Consider the following 21,974-nt stretch of genomic DNA (forward strand, 5'->3'; position numbering starts at 1 on the left):
AGTAAATAAAATTCCCAAAAGGCCATAGTATCTCTGAATACACTTTCCTGGGTCACATGGCCTCTGAGGAGTAAATTCATAGCTCAATTAACAATACATTTTAATGGCAAGATATAACTATTATACCTGAATTGTGTATATCCAAAAATTATGTATGTATTATACACTGATTACATATATGCTATATCATGTGTGCATACACACGGTAATGTAAACACAAATGTACCTCATTGCGCAGACAGTTTTGCTTTTTATATGGAAATGTAAAAACTTAGCTCCTTATACTCAGCAAGGTCCACCAACAGCACACAAATACCACAGATTTCCTTTGTCTAACTCATACCTACTTTCTTTGGAAACCAAAACCCAGGCTGCAAGGAGCCCAAGGTTTTAACTTCACATTACTTGTTAAATAAGCTACATTCCCCCCCTTTAAAATTTATCCTCCTCTTTAAACCTCTCCAAGATTGTTACCACCTGACAGAGTATACAACCAGCCCTCCAAAAGCACAATTTCCCACCCTAAGACGCCTGTGTGGTGCAGCATAATAGCAGCACAAAACACTCTTTAGAACAACAAGCAGAAGACCATGTTTGGGATTCAAATTCTCATTCTAAACATAGCATAATGCATTAATATTATCCATTTTTATTTTTCACATATAATTTACAGAGTTTTCATTTTCTAACCCAATTTCCCATACTTAAATTTGTATTTACTGTTTCCATTTTCCTTTGAAAAAACTGCAATAGTCTAATTTATAAACATTAGTTTCACATAACAGAACTTATTATAAAAATAACAAAATATACAATTTTAGAGGAACACTCAAAAGTCACTCATAAAAAAGTCAAAAGTGCATTTCATGATTAGAGAAATTAGCAAACTGATTTCAAACAAAAACAGAGGGAACAGATAAACAAGTTAAGGTAATACAACCAGTGTTATTTAACAGGGGAGGAGGGTACTGTTGCTCTAATAAATATTAATATATTATAATAAGTTTTGGATTGCATTGGGTAATGTATTTTAGAAACAAATCACAGACCATAATACTGTCAAAGCTCTCACCTGGGAAGGAACACTTTTTGGTGGTTCAATGCGTATAGACGGATCCCACTCTCCTGGAGGCAGGACAGTCACTTGGTCTAAAAATTCATCTATTCCTGATAACAGATCATTACGGTCTTTAGCTTTATAAGCAACATCATGGAAAACCTTTATTGGGAAAAAAAATCCACACAAAAATGAATGCTGGGTAAGAGCAACCCCTTAGAGGGACACTTGAGTAAAAAAGTCATAGGCAAATTTTCCATGGGTCTCAACTAGGCTTTTACTTGTGCAGTTGCAATTTTGGATATTAACAGGTTTGTACAAGCCTTTTTCAAATATTAACAACTGTGTATGTAGTTGGCGGGTTTTGCACATGCAAATTCTTTCACGTGTGTGCATGAGTGCTTGCATTCATAACCTTGTGCATGTACATATGTAAATATGGTTCCAAATATTTTTGAAGTGTTCTTGGGTATGTTATAAACAAGACTGTAGTTTATTTAATCAAAACATCCAAAAATCCATCTTTTCTTTACAGTAGTTGTGCTGATTACTTTTTGCATTTTCTCAGCATTTTACTGCACAGACAGATGTCTCAATTTATATTTTACAAAATGATGGCAAACAAATAATAGAGATGCAGAGAGGATTACAGAAACAAGAACATATTCCCGCGGGAATTCTGTACCAAAAAATTAAATATTCTGCTCCAAAAAATTAAAAATTCTGTGTACAATACTTTAAAATTCTGCAAACCTCTGCATATTTTATATGTCAAAATAACACAATATAAACACATCATTTTCTATTATTTGCTGACAAGTATTTTGAAATAAGTTACCAAAATGAAAATGGTGTGATTATTTTGTTACTGTGTTTCTGTGTTATTTTGACAATTAAAATATGCAAAACTTTGCAGAATTTTAATTTTTTTGGTGCAGAACTCCCTCAAGAGTTGTGTATGGCACAATTGGATATGGGCAGCTCAGTGAGGGGTCTGGGTGCAGGGGGGAAATCTGCATGCACAGGGGCTTAGTGCGGCATTCTGGGTGCAGGGGAAAAGGGACTCTGCAGGGAGTCCAGGTGAAGGTAGTTAGGGCTTAGTGGGGTGGGGGAGGGATTAGGGGAGTGGGACTTGGTGGGGTGGGGGGTCAGGGTGCAGCTGGTTGGGGCTCAGTGTGGTGAGGGGCTCTTGATGCAGTGAGTGAGGCTCAGCAGGGATGGGAATTTGGGGGGCTCAGTGGAAGGAGGAGTTCTGGGTACAGGAGGCTCCTGACATGGAAGGGGCTCAATGTGGGGGGTTCTGGGTGTGCAGGTTGGGGGAGGGGTCACTGTACAGGTAGCTGCTCCCCCTCTCCGCCCAACCCGCATGCATCCAGATGCCCCTACATCCAACTCCTCCCACCCCCACTGAGACTCACCCCGCTCCCCCCTGCATCTGGGAACCCCCACCCCCCCAAGCTTCCCCTTTCAAACAAACAGTTTTCCTATGTACAAAATAGGGATTATACATTTCAGACATCATGGGGATATTGTGAGGATTAATTCATTAAATATTTGTAAATATTAAATACCTCATCCTCACAACATTCAATAAATCAAATTAGATTTACAACTACTGAACTCTGATTCAGTAACAGTTCAATGCACCACAGTCAGTTGTGTATGCCACTCCTGAAGTAATATGTTCAAGCTATTTAAAACTAATTCAATGTCAAAATATGCATACTGCTTAATTCAGGAACTTCATCCACTATGTGTCCTTAAATTTTATGTATTCTGGGTGGTGTCTTACAAATGTAGAAAATAGAGAGCCAAATCACACTCTCCTTAAACTTTTGCTTTTGCAAAAGAATCTCAGACTATATTCAGTTTCACAAACTGATGAGTGACCATCTTAACTTGGAGTTTTTGGTTTCAAGATAAACAGATTATTTTTTTTTTAAATTATGCCTTATCACACTTTTCCTTTAGTGGCATTTTACCCATTAAAAGTGATATGTTTAGTTTGTATTAGAAATTGTTTGCAAAGGCAGAACCTAAAGAGCTGCTATATGTATTGGAAGTTAATCCCCAGAAATGCAGGTCTTCAGAGGGAGAAAAAAATTATGTAATTTTGGAATTTTTAAATATTCTATATTAAATGTTTTATAAAATTCATTTGCTAAACACTGATCAAGTCCATTTTTATTCCCAGTAAACTATTATGTTCCTAAAAATACACACCTAAAACCAGAAGCCCTAATTAAATACGATAATTTTAGAAATATTTCTGGATTAACACTCAAAAGTTAAAAATTGTTGTTACCTAAAGAAATGCTAACATTTCAGTTAACTTACTCTAATAGTAGTAAGAATTCAGTATAGAAATAATATCCAAATATGCTGTGGGAGGTGTCTTCTTTTGAATGAGAAATAAATGAGATCCCAATCTCCAGTTCTCTCTAAAGACCTCACAGCACTTCACAGAAGACTAGAAGTATTAATTCAAGTGTCTGACAAAATTTCAAATTTGGCCATTACATTCTGCTCATCTAAAAATACCCATTCAGTGTTTGAGTTTTATACAACATTCTTAATTTTCTGTCCTGAACTGCTGTGTACCATTACAATGTACTGTTTAACAGCTGCCATCAGTCATAAAACAAGTCGCCACATTTAAGTGGTAGGTTAAAGAGATATATATATATAGCTTGTATATCTTTCTGTAAATACTTTTGGGATCATTCTACAAGAAAGGCAAGGGATAAATTTAAATTGCTATTATACATCCATCCTCGATTCTGCGGATTGTCTCTTCATTGTTCTTTATATAAAGTTAGTTTGACTGTGCCAGGTATCTGTGAATTATAGGTTGTAAAGAGATTCCATTAAGCATAGTCTGTGAGAACATCATTTCAGACTTCTGCAATGCAAATTTTTATTCAACACTCAGGTTTGCTCTCAAAGGATTGTAAATATATACTACTTGCATCATCAGTCATAAGCGTTGCTATTGATCTTCCGATTTCATGATACTGTGGTGCCTTGCCAGCTGGACCCAGTAACAGAAACAAGAACCTGCAGGAAAAGTTAGATAGGAGAGGAGACCAGGAGAGCTGAGTTATTTCACCTTAAGCCTTTTATAAAAAGCCAACTGCTCAAATCAAATCTGAGGCTACTTCTTCATATCAAATGTTAGAATTCATAATTTGTAGGCTCATCATTTTGGTATTGATAAAATGATGTTTTAGCTACACAAATATAAAACAAAGATTTAAACTGCTGTAATTTTGGAACTATTTCCTGTGAAAAATTAAAGCAGTGTTGCTGTTTTTTAAAAAGCTATTTTCAAAACCAGGTAATTCAGTTAGAAGAATATTGTAAAGATTAGTAGTATGTAATTTTTATACTGAAAGCCATTAAGTTCAATTTTCCACACTGTCCTTGTAAGAAAATCTCCAGACAAGTTATTTGAAGAAACTGCAACTGCATTTTAGATATAAAACCAAACCGAACATTCACAGGTTTTACCCTTCTCCAACAATAACCCACTGCACATATTTTTTCTCTGATGGTAGCTCTAAATGAATTTGGTGAAAACATGCATCAAATGATTTAGCCTTACTGTGTCTGGCAGTGTGCAGCATAAATTAGTTCTTAAATTATCTTGAAAATCATTTCACATAATCATCAGATTAGTCACATTTCTGTCTATCAAATGTATTTAATTTTCAATTTATCAAACTGCTTTCAACATTAAGTCCCAGCAGACACATTCAATTACAAACAAAAATATTAACCTGCCCTCCCCTGGGGGCCTCAGAATACTAGTGCAGGCAGATCCAACATACACTTCCTGTGCCAGTGAAGGTGAATTTTATCCTCAGAGATAAACACCAAAGTATTGAAAATTTTTCCCTTAAAGCCATGCCATTGGTAGCAACTGGAGAAGAGAAGGATTACACCCAACCTTCACTTTGTACTTCCGAGTCATTAGAAAAAGAAAGGTGTAAATGTATTTCACTTTGGTATCAGATTTGCAAAAACTAGCATCCGTATTCACACGTAAATACATATTAGAATGTGCACTCTAGATATCAGATGATCAAATAAGTTTCCCACACTCTAGTTGTGTTTTCACAATAGAGCACTCTACACAGAGTACACATACACCTCTACACCGATATAACGCGACCCGATATAACATGAATTCGGATATAAAGTGAAAAAGCAGTGCTCCCGGGAGGTGAGAGGGGGGAGCGCACACTCCAGCGGATCAAAGCAAGTTCAATATAATGCGGTTTCACCTATAACGCAGTAAGATTCTTTGGCTCCCAAGGACAGCATAATATCAGGGTAGAGGTGTACTTCAAGACTCAATGGATTATATCCATTGTCATGTTAATATGTGGGAGAGGAGGAATGTATGACTTCTTAGTCACACAGTTAAAACGGTGTAAGAAAAGGACCAGCAGCTCTGAGATTCATCCTTCCCAAACCCACCTGGATTGTCAATTTCAAACTTCATAAACAGTTATAAAGATATCATCAAATTATTATTTTTTAAACTTTTGGGAGGAGGTTTAGATGGCCCTCATTACACAAATTTGCAACAATTGCTTGCTATGCAAGACAGAGATTTAAGACAGTAAGACAGTTACTGTCCCAATGAGTTCATAATCTAAACTCTGATCTCTGCTCTGCTTGAACACTGAAGTGCTGTTACTTTACTGTGTGAGTAAATGCATGTTATTCAAGGATTTCTTTACCGTGTAGGAACAGGAACCTCTGTGAGACCTGAAAGCAGCACAGCAGGGGACAGTCTCACAAAAGCAATGATTGGTCTTTCCAAAAAATCTACTTCTCCCACCAACACATTTGATGCTTCCGCTCCTGTGGGAATTTTCCTCATGAAGTTCATATCAACCTATTATATAGAGATGAAACAATTGCTTATTTCTTTACGATTCTTATTGATAATTCTACAAAGAAATTTTTAAAAACTAAGAAGAGCATTGACTGTTCAACTCTTGTTTTGATGAAAACAATATAAATGCAAAAGAAATATTTTACATGTACAGGAACAGAAAAGACAAGCATATGATGTGTATAAAATATGTCTGTCAGCAGTATTTTATCAGTACATTTCTTTTATTGTTACAAGTTATAACTACTAAAACGTTTCAGCTACATAATCACTTTTCCACAGTAACTTCTCAGGACAGAAATATTTTCTCTATGGTAGGTGACATGACAGCAAATAGACAAAACAATAACTAAGGAGAGTTCCTGTAATTATACGCAGTTTCCAGAATTTAGTTATTTTAACATTTTATAAATGTTATTTTAAATATTTTTAAAGGAATGAATAGTTTTAATATAATTTTCATTCACAAAAAATAAACAGCTGAAACAGAATAAAGAAACTTACATTTCTGCATATAATTACAGAGGAACATTACAAAACTGTACAGCACATGAACTCTTGAGTTTACAAACAGTTTCACAAAAGGCACAAGAAACTAACACTAGTTACGTTGTTATCTAGAAAACTTACAGCTGACCTCTTGAGTCCCACACCAAGTGTGCCACAACTACAGTGCCAGGAGGCTGACTCCTGCCCAACAGGAGACAAGGCAGGTGTACAGAAGGACAGGCCAAGCAAAAATATAAAAACTGTGACAGAGTAGGAATAAATGGCACCTGCCATGATCAGATGAGAACTACTATGTAAAATTAGCTTTGCTTCAGCACAATTATAACATTTTTTTGACAAACAGTTTATTACAATCTTTTACTGTACAGATTACACTGAACAGGTGAATTTTGTAGTAAGAACCACAGTGATTCTTATAGCTCAGAACATTTAAGCTACAGAAGATGGGAGAGGTTAACAGTAGTACACAAGGTTTGCTTCCAGAAGTAACACAACTGATGCTCTTTACTCTTAAGATTTCCATGGTTTTTACAGAATAATTCATAAAAGCCCTTTTTTTGAAAAGAGGTCTTAAGTCTCTAAAATAAGAAAAACAGAAATTCACAAAAAACTTAAGCTATTTTATATGCAAAAACACCCAGAATGCTCCTGTTTTGTAAAAACTTTTGCAGTGTATCTGACCTGAAAATATTATGTATTGCTCAATCAGCAAGTACAGTGGCTTTTTATGTCAAGTTAATGAAATACTGCACATGTGAAGTGGCAAAATTATCTAACAATAGTAAATCCAGATGTACTGCAAAAGTAGCCAAAACATTTAATGGCTAATTAATTTTAATCTATACTGCATTCTGATACTGCTGTAGTTAACCCAAATTACGGCAGAAATAGCAACCAGTCTGGCTACCATGCTGTTACATGGCCCTACTTACTATAATTGAGAAAATATGTAATGTCATTTACCTTACTGAAATCAACAGTGCTGTTTTCTCTGCTTCCTCCTGTTCCATTACCTTTAACATCTCCACTTTTTCCAGCATCCAAATTTCCAGGTGCTGACTGCGGAGATGCTAGAAGCCCTATATTTAAACAAAATACACATTTTCAAAATGGAGTTCACAGAAATTGGACCAATCAAGACACACACTATGCAAGAACTCAATGTGGCAGCTTGCTAAAAGCGAATGTGCAGGTTAATAAACAAAAGTGCCTCATATTAGTACCACAAATTCAACATAAACAAGTTATTTTATTCTGGAAAACAATTAAAGTTTGTTTAAAATAGTTAAAATCAGATGTTGCCTAAATGGTGGCCATTTACAAAACAGTTTAGAAAAGAAAACTAGAGTGACTTTTGGGGAAGAGGACAAATGTAAAAATTTTAATCCTCACCACCAATGCTTGTGTACAGAACCTACCTGATAGAGGTTCCACACTCAAATTAGAAAGCCCTAGAATTAAAACAAAACAAAAAACAAAAACATACCCACCATACAATTTAATGCATTATCTGAAGTTGATATTTGATTAAAAAACCTGAGACTCAGGTTTTGACCATATCAGGGTTAAGACACTAGTGGTCAAACTAGTGCAACTCTCTGGGTAAACTTATGCAAATGATCATATACATCAGTGAAGCTTAACCTGGTTTGAAGCAGTTTACCCTATCTATGCTATGGCCCGGCTAGACTATGATTTAGGCATTCTGTTTGAAATAATCTAGTACAGACACAGCAACATATATTTTATAGGGCTGTCAATTAACAGTTAACTCACGATTAACTCAAAAAAATTAATCGCAACTTAAAAAAATTAATCGCGATCAATTGCACTTCTAACAATAGAATACCAATTGAAATTTATTAAAATATTTGTGGATGTTTTTCTACATTCAATATTGATTTCAATTACAACACAGAATACAAAGTGTACAGTACTCACGTTATATATTATTTTTATTACAAATATATGCACTGTAAAAATGATAAAAAGCAGTATTTTTCAATTCACCTCATACAAGTACTGAAGTGCAATCTCTATCTTGAAAGTGTAATTACAAATGTAGATCTTTTTTGGTTACCATAACTGCACTCAAAAAAAAAAACCAAAAAAAACACAATGTAAAGCTTTGAAGACTACAAGTCCACTCAGTCGTACATCTTATTCTGCCAATCACTAAGGCTGGGTCTACATTGGGGTGGGTGGGGGATCCACCTAAGATACGTAACTTCAGCTACGCAAATAGCGTAGCTGAAATCGGCGTATCTTAGGTCAATTTACCTGGCTGTGAGGACGGCAGCAAGTCGACCGCTGTTGCTCTCCCGTCGTCTCCGCTTCCGTCTCTCGCCGCGGTGGAGTTCCGGAGTCGACAGCAGAGTGATCAGGGATCAATTTTATCGCATCTACACTTGATGCGATAAATCAATCCCCAATAGATTGATCACGTAGTGTAGACGTACCCTAAGACAAACAAGTTTGTTTACATTGACAGGAGATACTGCTGCTTGCTTCTTATCTACAATCTCACCTGAATGTGAGAACAGGGGTTCACATTGCAACACTGGCTACAAAAGTGCAAAGTATTTACATGCCAGATATGTTAAACATTTGTATGCCCCTTCATGCTTCGGCCATCATTCCAGAGGCCATGCTTCCACGCTGATGATGCTTGTTAAAAAAATAGCGTGTCAACTAAATTTGTGACTGTACTCCATGGGGGGGAGCACTGTGTGTCTCCTGCTCTGTTTTACCTGCATTCTGCATATATTTCATGTTACAACAGTCTTGGATGATGACCCAGCGCATGTTCGTTTTAAGAACACTTTCACAGCAGATTTAACAAAATGCAAAGAAGGTACCAATGTGAGATTTCTAAAAATTGCAACAGCACTTGACCCAAAGCTTAAAAATCTGAAGTGCCATCCAAAATCTGAGAGAGACGAGGTGTGGAGCATGCTTTTAGAAGTCTTAAAAGAATAACACTCTGATGTGGAAACTACAGAACCCAAACCTCCAAAAAAAGAAAATCAACCTTCTGCTGATGGCATCTGACTCAGATGATGAAAACGAACATGGATCAGTCTGCACTGCTTTGGATCGTTATCAAGCAGAACCCATCATCAGCATGGAAGCATGTCCTCTGGAATGGTGGTTGAAGCATGAAGGGACATATGAATCTTTAGCGCATATGGCATGTAAATATCTTGCGACGCCAGCTACAACAGTGCCATGCGAATGCCTATTCTCACTTTCAGGTGACATTGTAAACAAGAAGTACACAGCATTATCTCCTGCAGATTGTAACCAACCTTGTTTGTCTGAGTGATTGGCTGACCAAGAAGTAGGACTGAGTGGACTTGTAGGCTCTAAAGCAGGGGTCGGCAACCTTTCAGAAGTGGTGTGCCGAATCTTCATTTATTCACTCTAATTTAAGGTTCTGCGTGCCAGTAATACATTTTAACGTTTTTAGAAGGTCTCTTTCTATAAGTCTACAATATATAACTAAACTATTGTTGTATGTAAAGTAAATAAGGCTTTTCAAATGTTTAAGAAGCTTCATTTAAAATTAAATTAAAATGCAGAACCCCTCGGACTGGTGTCCAGGACCTGGGCAGTGAGAGTGCCACTGAAAATCAGCTTGCGTGCCGCCATAGGTTGCCTACCCCTGCTCTAAAATTACACATTGTTTTATTTTTGAATTCTTTTTTTGAACATAATTCTACATTTATAGGTTCAACTTTCATGATAAAGAGATTGCACTACAGTGCTTGTACGTGAATCGAAAAAAAATTTTTTGTTTACAGTACAAATATCTAATCAAAAATAAAGTGAGCACTGTACACTTTGTATTGTTGTAATTGAAATTAATATATTTGAAAATGTAGTAAGCATCCAAAACTATTTAAATAAATGGTATTCTATTGTTGTTTAATCACGCAGTAATTTTTTTTAATCGTGCTTAATTTTTTTAATCGCTTGACAGCCCTAGTATTTTAACATATGCTAAACCGAATGAGTTAAAGCTGAGCCTTCCCTCTAGGCTTTAACTCAACCATCTTATGCCACACATTAAAGTATACATTGCCCTGCCTATACAATAAACATATTAGAATGCATTAGCTAATATGTTCTAACATCACACCTTTAAGTCTCAGTCTAGCCAAGGCCTAAGGCTTTGACCAAACTAGAAAAAGCTTTGGAGTAATAAATAGTCCATGTTAGCTAAGCCTGATCTAAACACAACCATTTGCCTCGTCAAGACAGGCCTAAACTCCTTATAAGTTTATCATTTGGCATTTTTAACTGTTTCACTTTTTTTCAGGCAGCTGAATTCTAGAAATCTGATCCTATATAGCTATTCCAAAGAACAGTCAAAATCAAAAGTTCTATCATCAGTTAGTGATAAGACTGCAATTCTCATTCTTCCACCTTATAAGCATTTAAGACGTTCTAATAAAATAAAAACAATGATATTAAATAGGTTTTAATTTTCTTTGTGAAACCTATACTGTGCTAGCAATTAACTACTACCATAAATACCAATCTCAGCCAACTAAAATGGCAAAATCACATTCCTCCCTTTTGCTCTGCAATATATATCATTCATTAAAAAGGAGATAACCCATAAACCCATCAAATCCAATTCATGAATCTGCTACACCACATTTAGAATAAAAATCTGTTTTTTAGGAAGGGTTTATAAAACTGAAACAGGGATGCAATATAAGAGGAAAAAACAAAACGTTCAGATAAATACAGAAAGGCCAAATTTATGCCCTCTTCACTTTTTGCTCCTAGCACAATAATGTAAAATAATGTAAGAAGTGTAAGTTGTGAAAGATGTGCAATTATGTCTCATTTTTCATCTGTATTCCAACCATTTCAACAATGCCCCAATGCAGATTATTCATGGCAAGAGATCAATTAATCCCTAAATCTGAGGATGCATAGCAGAGGAGGAGGGAAGTTGGGGGAATAATCTCACAGGCCACACACTCTTGTCCTATCCAGAGAATCTGTAATATGTACGTTCTGTGGTGTTCAGGGTGAGAGCAAGGGACAAAAGTTACTTGGCTGCAACTTTCCCAAGTTCACAGAACTGGTACCTTGAATTTGATCCACTCAGGTCCATACATAAACAGTAACTGTAAATTGCTATTTTGCCTATTTCTCAGTTTTGGCATTAGGATAATATTGATCTTTTTATGACTGAAGTCAGAATTTCTCCAACTGTTTACAGCCCAGGCTCAAAAAAACTCTTAGTGCTAATATAAAAATCCTTATCCCATTCAAATCCAAAGGATTATTAGCTTTTGCTTTCTCACAATCTTACTAAAACTACGGATGCAAACTAAATTTTAAAATACTGTCAGAAAGATTCCAGCATTCTAAAGTTGCAACAAAAATGGAAGCATTTCCATAAAATTTTTCATAGTTTTTCCTGCTGTTTTTAAATCAACCAGTGCTAGAAAAATACATAATAAAAATAAATTGGCTTCAACAACATAATGAAATTATGCTGCATTCACAAATGATATCACAAGCTCAATACTGAAGAGTCCATCAGCACATCTACATACATTTTCCTCTATTTAAAAAAAAATTAGTTCGGGCTCAAATGTCTCAAATTATTTGCTGAGGACCAAGTGTTTCTCTTAAGTTTAATTTATATTTTGTGGACAGTAGAACCTCAGCATTACTAACACCTTGGGAATGGAGGTTGTTAGTAAATCTGAAATGCTCATAACTCTGAACAAAACGTGATGGTTGTTCTTTCAAAAGTTTACAGCTGCACACTGACTTAATACAGCTTTAAAATATTACTATGCAGAAGAAAAATGCTGCTCTCTCTTTTGTGTACTTCCAGTTCCAAATGAGGTGTGTGGTTGACTGGTCAGTTGGTTACTCTGGTGTTTGTAATTCTGAGGTAATTAGGTATTTCCAATTCAAAAGGACTCTAGTAAAAATCATAAAAAGAAAACAGTCCTTTCACTAACAGCATAAATATGATTCTCTTGGTAGACATTTACTGCACTGTAATTATATTCGTAAGAGTGACATCTGTTGTATCTCATTGGTTGTTTTCCAAGTTCTGGATCCTATTTCTCAGACTTTTGATAAGAGGAGATGAATTCAACTAACCTCCCTAATGGATCAGGTTTTCCTTCCAGCAATCCGTCCTCATTCTCTTTATTTAAATAGTTTAACTCAAAGCTGAAACTTAATTCTTCACAATGTTTAATTTTGAATTCCCTTTGCTTCATGGTTTAAATTGCTCACTTCGGAATTAGTCTGCACTCCTTACTCAGGAAAGATTCCTGATAGGTTCCTTATCGTGGTTTTGTTTTAATGTCAGATTGATTTACTTTTACAAAGTAAAAGTAAATGACAATGAGTCTAAGTTCTTAATTGGTCTGTGAAGAGGCAGAGCTATTATGCAGCTCAACTATACTTTGACACACTGAACACTATATGCTATCTATGTATCTACATATATAAATAGATCATATCTATATTGTAGCCCTAAGGATTAACCTGCTGGTCTGTATAAATATCTTTCTTATAAATTTAAGTATTTGATGTAATAGGCTTATAGATTTATATTAAGAATGAGTGGCTGTAATGCAAGAGACCTACAAGTCAAACATCCTGTATGATGCTAAGGCAACTTTAGCGCATTTTGGGACCCTTACTCAGAAAAGTAATAATAGACAAAATACCTACGCAGATGTCTGGAGACCTTTAACTGAACCAATAACAGTAAGGGGTGGAAAAAGAGGATTTTTGCCCACAAATATGACAAGTACACCACAAATACCTGTCATTCATATGTACATACAGACTGGCCTATGGGGCAAATGTACCCTAACATTTCCGTGGGGAAAGATGAAATTTGGGCATAGGAGGAAGGATTTCCAACTAATGCCCTATATAAAAGGTGAGACAGCTCATCATTAGACAGGCAATTCCACCCATCTATCTGCTCCTGTCTACCCTTCATTGCCTCCACCTTCCACTACGTATCGATGTTACCCATCTACGATGGCTATTAACTATTAATAGGCCGTAGTATTATTTCTTTTCAAAACTGTAAGTGAAAAGGGATTTAATCTCCCTTATATTTTATTTTAGTTAAAGCATATAGCATATAGAGTAAATTAGAAAGCAAACAACTTTGCAGTAACTCCCTCTGCCAGAGGTGTGAAAACGCCCAAGGTGCTGCTGCACCAGAGCATGAGTATTAATCAAGTTTGCATAAATCATAAATATATCTTTTAAAGAACTGTGATATTTGTAACTCTGTCATCCTGAACTGTTTTACTATTTGCTTACCATTTTATTGATTTTAATAAAAAGGTCTTTATGACTATATTTGTCTCAGTGTAAGCTCCTGTCATAACCCCGAAGTTCCTTTTATAAACTGTGTGAAGCCTGATTCAGGACAAACTTTATCTTCTGATCAAACATATTGGCGAGCCAAACCCATACTAATTAATATCCAATTATTATTATTATTATTAAAATTAATCAAATAAAATTAAAATTAAGTGGATAAATTATATCAACACTACTAACACACCCCAAATCAGGTTACAATATATACTCTTATCCAGCCTATAAAAACATCTTGTATTCTGGGGCACACAGTTAATCAAAAAAACTGAATGAACAGCCTTGCTGATACGGCTTCTCAAAAACTGCATCAGACTGTTGAACCAGGTCACTGTCCTGCCTTAAATTGTTTTCCAGGCCCTTTCCATCACCAGAATGAGGGCTTTCTCCCATGCAATCTCCATTTGTGAGAAAACAATTCCTGTCTGTCTCTCTCTCCTCTAATCTATTAGCTCTAGCCCAATAACAGCTCTTCCACATAGAAAACACTTGCCCTTTGTTTTGCAGGCTGTCAGATACAGAAAAATTCATTTATCCTCATGCTGGAATATTGAGGGAAACACTGAGCATGCCCAGCCCCTTTCTTGACGTCATCATGAAAAGCAGATTCACCAATTCCACTCTGTGGAAGGGGATTCCTGGTACAGCTAAATAAGGTATTTCCAATGGGGAAGAATCCCACAAAATATGGAGCAGCTTCTATAGAGGTTCCACAGACTCTGTGACAGAGGCTGAAATAGTAATCCCTCTCTGTCTTCTTACAAAATCTATCTAAAAGAAATACCAAAATTATAGTATTTTTTTAAACTTTTTCCTTACTCAGACTTCATTCATTATTGGACTTAATTCAGTACTAGACTCATGGACTGCTGATGGAAAAAGGAAGTCCCATTTGTTAAAAGAAGAAATCAAGAACCAGATCCAAGAAGCTTTCCATCTCGATCTCCGCCTCAGTGAGAAGAGATTAACATCAAGTTAAGAAAAGACATTGATATCACAGTGTAAATTGGAGCTGCTTTAGGCATTGAGTTGGACTCAGCTAAATCTTCCATGCTAACTGTCCTACCATAACTGCATGCACGTATATCAAATCCTACACGGTGAATTATTTATTTTTAAAGAGAGTTTAATTCTAGACTTCCTAAAGTAATTAAACTTTCAAGATGTCTAACATTCAAGATGTGTTTTCCTGGCATTACACAGCCTCTTAAAGAAGCAAATAATTGGATGAGTTTTTCCAGAAGAAATACTTGTAGGTTTGCAATTATTACAATTATTTTAGTAAATTATCGGATGCTAAAGAATTACAGGGCAAAGCTATTCTAAATTAGCTAAGTGTTACAATTTATTTTTTATCAATAAATTTAAAATAAAATGAATATTAGAGCAAAAAACCTTCAAAGCCTCAAATACAAATATTTGCCTGTTCACTTATTTTCGTTGTCCACAGCCATAAGTAGTTTGCATTCCTCTCTCATTTACCAGCAGAGCTAAAGATGATTATTTTGGTATTTATTTTGACTATTTCTGTCCCCGTTCTGTGGAATTCAGTAGTTCCAAAGCATGAACATTTCTGAAACACTGGTTCTGAATTGCCTTTTCATAGGAGAAACACTGATGGTACAAGAAAACTTGAAAAGCTAAACATCAAACTTAAGAAATTATTGTAATATTTAATTTGTAAAAGAGAATGCTTTGATGCATGATTGAGTTGTTAGGAGCTACTGTCTGCACTACAAAGAACAAATTGAAATGGAAAAAGTAATATTTCTCCATCTTATACACCAACTCACAATGCTCAGGTTATTTCCAAAAATCCCATATATATTAAGCTTCTGAATAACCTAGAACAAGGGACAGAAAAACAAGATATCAGACACTAGAAACTACCTCAGGGAATATCTTCTAAAGACTGGCCCAAAGAAGGTATATCTAGCTAGTTCCTAGAGCTTAGAATGGACATGTAACAGCCAACAAGGTTGTAGCCCTTCATGCCTGTAGAGGAAAAATCTGCACTGCCATGCCCTTCCATAGCGGAATGGGCTCCAATTCCCTTTTGACAATGGAACCCAAAGACAAAAATCGGTTTTCCATTTTTCATTCCATGAACCTCCAATCAAAGTGGTTTTGGAACAAACTGATAAATTAAAAACAGTAACAGTCACCGGGATCAGATGGTATTCACTCAAATATGAAACTGCGGAACTACTAACTGTGGTGTGTAACCTATCACTTGAATCAGCCTCTGTCCCAGACAGAGTTGAGGATAGCTAATGTAACACCAAATTTTTAAAAAGCCTCCAGAGGCTATCCTGGCAATTATAGGCCAATAAGCATAACACCAGTGCAAGGCAATCTGGCTGAAACCGTAGTAAAGAACAGAATTCAGACACATAGATGAACACGACTTGTTGGGGATGTTGGCACAGCTTTTGTAAAGGGAAATCATATCTCATCAATCTACCAGAATTCTTTGAGGGAGTCAACAAACATTGGTCAAGGGTGATCCAGTGCATATAGTGTACTTGGTCTTTCAGAAAGCCTTTGACAAGGTCCCTCACCAAAGGCTCTTAAGCAAAGTAAGCAGTCATGATAAGAGGGATGGTCCTCTCATGGATTAGTAACTGGTTAAAAAAACAGGAAACAAAGGATAGGAATAAATGGCCAGTTTTCACAATGGACAGAGGTAAATAGTGGGGTCACCCAAGGATCTGTACTGGGAACAGTGCTATTCAACATATCCATGAATGATCTGGAAAAAGTGATAAACAGTGAGGTGGCAAAGTTTGCAGATGATACAAGTTTATTCAAGATAATTAAGTCCAAGTCTGACTGCGAAGAGTTACAAAATTCAATGTTGATAAATGCAAAATAATGTACATTGGCAAAAAATCCCAACTATACAAAGTGACGCGGTCTAAATTGGCTGTTACCACTCAAGGAAGATCTTGGGGTTACTGAGGATAGTTCTCTGAAGACATTCACTCAATGTGAAACAGCAGTTAAAAAAAGCTAGCAGAACTTTAGGAACCATTAGGAAAGGGATAGATGATAAGACAGAAAATATAACACCACTATGTAAACCCATGGTATGCCCACACCTTGAATATTACCTGTAGTTCTAGTTGCTCAATCTCAAAAAACCACACACACACACACACACACACACACACACGTGAACTGAAAAGAAGCGCAGAGAATGACAAGAAAAATGATTATGGGCGTGGAACAGCTTCCATATGAGAAGAGGTTAAAAAGAACTGGACTGTTCTGCATGGAAAAGAGATGATTGCGGGGGGAGGGGAGATATGATAGAGTTCTATAAAATCATGAAGAGCGTGGAGAGCAAGGTATAACACACAAACCGGGGTCACCCAATGAAATTAATAGGCAGCAGGCTTAAAACAAACAGAAGGAAGTACACGCACAATGCGCAGTCAACCTGTGAAACTCACTGCCAGGGGATGTTGGGAAGGCCAAAACTATAACTGGGTTCAAAATAGAATCAGATAAGTTGATGGAGAATAGGTGCATCAATGGTTATTAGCCAAGATGGTCAGGGACACAATCCTGGGAGTCCCTAAGCCTCTGACTGCAGATACTGGGACTGGACAATAGGAGTTGAATCGCTCAATAATTGTCCTGTTCTGTTCATTCTCTCTGGAGCATCTAGCATTGACCACTGTCAGAAGACAGGATACAGGACCAGATTGACCCTTGGTCTGACCCAGTATGGCCATTCTTATGTTCTTAAGAAAGACTCCAGACTAGTGGTAGCCCATGGACCAGAGTTTGAGAGACTCTTCTCGAGGACATCTCTATATTAATATTGGATTTTTGGGGGTCCAGAAAACCAAAGAATCCACTTCTAAACAATGGATCAGACAAAAAGAGACCAGCGTATATACAGCCAGAGGAACTGGGAGATCATCCTCTTCAGATTTCTCCTTTATAAATATGGGGATACATCTCCTTGAAGCTTAGAATCAATTTAAGATTGACTTGGATTCAGCTGGAGAACTTTATCTTCATTTGTCTCTTTCAGGTTCTACAGTACTGTGTATGGCATTTTGTCTCTCTCATTAGAGAAGAGATACCAAAGTGAAGGCTGTGGTCTTTAGTGCAGAGCCATTAACCATATCCAGTTGTTTAATGCTTGCAGAGTCATCCTCCTCCTCCATGAAAAATATAAGATCATCCTTGGATTTGAGGGGGAGAATGATCTTTATATGAACATTCTGCTCATTAAGAGTGATTTTATATATTAAGGAGGCAGGGGACAAGATTTCTTTTCGTTTATGAAGGGAGGAAAGGCCTTGTTCAGTGACTTACAGCACTGGTGTTAGGACAGATTTAGCGCTAATTACTCTCTGAAGCTTAATATATTCACTACCCTTAGGTGGAAAATGAGGAAAAGCAGAAAACCAGGGCATTTGACACTGATTACTCCCTCCACCACATGCCTCTTAAACTTCCTGCTCCTTGTTACCCTGAACCTGGGCCTGTATTAGAGATGGATAGATAGAGATGGCTGGGCCAGGATCACTCAACTCAAGTCTGGCCAGGTAATAGGATGGATCTGTTTTTTCAAGATGCCCAGAGACAAAGGCTTATGCAAGATAGCCAGTCTGGTTGGAGGGTCGTATCTGTCTTCCAATTTCTCTTACTGGATAATAAGAAAGAACACCAAGGAGATTGTGCCTGGTTAAATATTTGAGTTACAGCAGTCCAAATCCACACAAATGGAGATCAGTTTCGGAATGGTGAGAATGAGCAGTTTCATGTTTTGAACATTTTCTGTTCTTCCTGGTAAGGTGTTCAGTCATTTTCAAAGAAAAAAAATGGAAGGCACTTGGAGGCAAAGAGAAAAGTGATCTCTACAAACTGTTACACGTTAACTAGAAGAACTGCCAAAATCTTCAGCTTCCAATTGGCTCTAATGCTAAGAAATGACTGAAAAACTCAAATGTTATGAATCAATTGCTGGGATAAAAAACAAATGCTTACTCAATGTATTAATGAGGCATTTTCAGAGGAATATTTTTCTCTTATATCCAGTGTTTTTATACGTATTATGCTTTTCACACGAGCTAAACAGCCTCAAAGTGTTTCACGGACCGATAACAAACAGGATCTGCAGGTAACTGTTACTAGGTTTCCTTTAGGTAATTTACAATACTCAGGAAGTTTAAAAAAAAACAAAAAACCACACTCTGCTTGTTCCCCCACAGTCATTAAGCATCTGACACTGTGATAATGCACCACTGGAAAATTCACTGGCACCAATTATGGAAATTCTGGATGTGTCAGTTTTAAGGTATACTACTTCTGTTCATAACAGTTCTGAGATTTTTATAATATAAACTTAAGCTAAAACCAAAGAGAAAGTATTTAAAACCCAAATCCATCATGGCACAAACACGCAACTGACTAAATTACTACCCCAACTCTGTAACTATAACCCTTGTTTCTTCCTGTCCCTACCTTCTCTCATTTCTATCCACATGTTGTAACATGTCTGATTTAGACTATAAATACTTCAGAGCATGTCCCATGTCTTTAAACCACATACTACACTTAAGGACTAACTTAATATCTTCATTTACATGGATTCAAGGTGAGTGAAAGGAAAAGGCCACCATTTTTGACATCTTGCCTATTTAAAGACAATTTTATTTAAAAATTGCTCATTTTTAAAATAAAAACACAAACATTACTTTTTAATCAAATAAAAAAGGTTAAGTATGAAAAATTCTGTTTTTCATTGCTTCAAGGATTTAAAATGCAATTATAAATAGGTGAACTTGAACAATGTTTGTGTTAAATTTTTTAAGAGTAAAAATCTTTGGAATAGATCTATTATGCTGAATAAGAAAAAAAATCACATTTCAAGAAGAAATAAAACATGCAGACAGAGGTAACAATTATAAATAATACTCATTTATGCTCAAGCTACGTGCTCAACATTGCAATGCAAGTGATCCAGATCCAGAGAGCATCACACATGGACAGTTTTAAGTTTGGATAATTGCCTGGTATGTCAATATTATCCTCTCTCTTCTTTTCCTGAACTTCTAAGTCCTCCTCAGGTGGATGGATTATTACTGTGGGAATATCATCACTGGCAGGTGACACCAGCAGTTCCTTGTCCTGAAGCTGACTCGGCTGGGAACTTGTGGTTGCCAGGCGGCCGCTGCTAGGACTGGAGGGTGGTGTGTTTTGAGGGGTAGGTAGTGGGGTTGTACATCTTGAATCTGCCGGGGTTCCAGCTCTTGAAGGAGGAAGAAGGTAATGGAGAAGAAGGGACAAACGTTTTTCTCCTTTCAGGGAAATATTTGAAGCAGAGAGACCTGTTCGCAAAGAGTGGTGGGAGGCTGAAAGGCCTTCCCCTGAGATAAAACAAATAAACGAGACACAATGAAGTTTACAGCAGGGAAACAGGCTTTTTTAAAAGATGACAAATTATGCAAATCATCCATGCAGGTGAGATAAGAGTTAAGCAAGATGCAAGAGTCAATCAGATTTTTAGATATTAGAAAAGTCAGCAGGTACCTTACTGACAAGTACCAATTAGCACATAATGGGAATTTAGGAGAAAAGGATATGGCCAGTAACTGCTTAAAAAAAGGTCCAATAAGAATTTAGCATATGATCATAAAATATTGACATCTAAAATAATTATTTCCACTAGATGTTAAAAAGGAAAAAAAAAATCAGGTTTGGATATTACTACATATCATTTGTACTGAAAGCTTTCTACTAAGCTAAGACATAATGCTACTGTGACAATGTCAGGTCAGGAGATTTTGAAGCATTTGTACCACAAATTAAATACAATTATTTGGCCTGCTGGGAGAGCTTGTGCAAATCATCTTACTTCTCTATGCCTCAGTCTCCCCATCTGTGAAATGGGGATAATGAAACTTTTTGTAAAGCACTAAATAAAAGCTTGTAAAGGGAAGGAAGGAAAGAGTTAATATTTGATATTTCAGTAGGCGTCAGGTTTCCAAGTTAAAAATAACCTACTAAATCTAACCTGAAGGAGAATATCTTAAATCATTGGCACTCACTAACATTTGGTCAGGGACCAAATTTCAATCCATCAGCACTAAAGGGTGTAGTCCAAATGACACCACTCCTGTCAGTTATTTGTACATAGCATAAGATGCTATCATATTTAGAGGTCGCCAAAACTTAATGTTGACATTTTACAATTCATTTTCATTACATATCAGAATGAAAACACATTTTCAGAATTTTCCATGAAATAAAAGTTTCCAAAAGTTTTATTTGGGGGAAAAATTCAAAATATTCATTTAAAAACAAAAAAAAAGTTTCAAAAATATTTTACTTTTATAATGTTTGCATTATTTCAATACAGTTTTGTAATAGTTGTGATGCATGATATGACATCATGTCAAGTCATATCACATCATAATATAACAATAGCTGAAATACTCAATTTTAAAAAAAAAATTAAGGGCAGCTGCTACTTAATACAGGTTGCAGCAGCCTATTTTATGTTTCTCCTTGGGGAATTCTGTGCCAAAAAATTGAAAATTCTGCAAAATTCTACATATTTGATTTGTCAAAACAACACTATATAATCATGCCAGTTTCAAATATTATAGTAATTTATTTCAAAATACCTGTCAAAAACTATATCTGTAACAATACAGACACAAAAAATAATTGTAGAGAATTAAAGAAACCCTACAACACAGTTCCTGTTTCTCTGCCACCTCCCCCCGCCCCCCCCCCCGAGCTCAGCTGCAAGGTGCCCCCTCTCAGCCCAGATACCCATACCCTTTCCTCCCCCTCCACCCAGAGCCCAGTCATGGGGCACCACCCAGCTCAGACACTCACACCCTTACCCCACAGAGCCCAGTCACTCCCCTCAAGTTCAGACACTTGATCCTCCCCCCTCCAAGAGCCCAGCCATGGGCCCCCCTATTCCAAACACTTGCATCCCCTACCCTCCCAGAGCCCAGGAATCCAGCAGGAGAAACAGTCTGATGCTGCATCCCAGGAGCATGTATGGAGTTTCCTGCATGATGCCTCCTTCCTTCAGAACGTGCCATGAAATGCAGCTACCGGGAAACATTCAGC

The 21,974-nt window shown here is 36.6% G+C and overlaps 1 protein-coding gene across 10 annotated transcripts in view; it reads right to left on the minus strand.

The window, feature by feature from the left end:
* SLC4A7 (solute carrier family 4 member 7) overlaps positions 1–21,974 on the minus strand; it is a 172,076-nt gene that overhangs the window by 37,870 nt on the left and 112,232 nt on the right. For 8 of the 10 annotated variants that reach the window (XM_050938308.1, XM_050938307.1, XM_050938303.1 and 5 more), the window contains 5 exons: positions 19,898–20,254; positions 7,437–7,552; positions 5,806–5,963; positions 4,027–4,114; positions 1,073–1,219 (listed from right to left, as the gene is read on the minus strand). In XM_050938308.1, the coding sequence (XP_050794265.1) occupies positions 1,073–1,219; positions 4,027–4,114; positions 5,806–5,963; positions 7,437–7,552; positions 19,898–20,254 (866 nt within the window). The remainder of the gene's footprint in view (positions 1–1,072; positions 1,220–4,026; positions 4,115–5,805; positions 5,964–7,436; positions 7,553–19,897; positions 20,255–21,974) is intronic. The other 2 variants (XM_050938310.1, XM_050938309.1) reach the window with 1 other exon arrangement.

The sequence above is a fragment of the Gopherus flavomarginatus genome, chromosome 2 (assembly GCF_025201925.1).
Source record: "Gopherus flavomarginatus isolate rGopFla2 chromosome 2, rGopFla2.mat.asm, whole genome shotgun sequence".
Classification (NCBI taxonomy): Eukaryota; Metazoa; Chordata; order Testudines; family Testudinidae; genus Gopherus; species Gopherus flavomarginatus.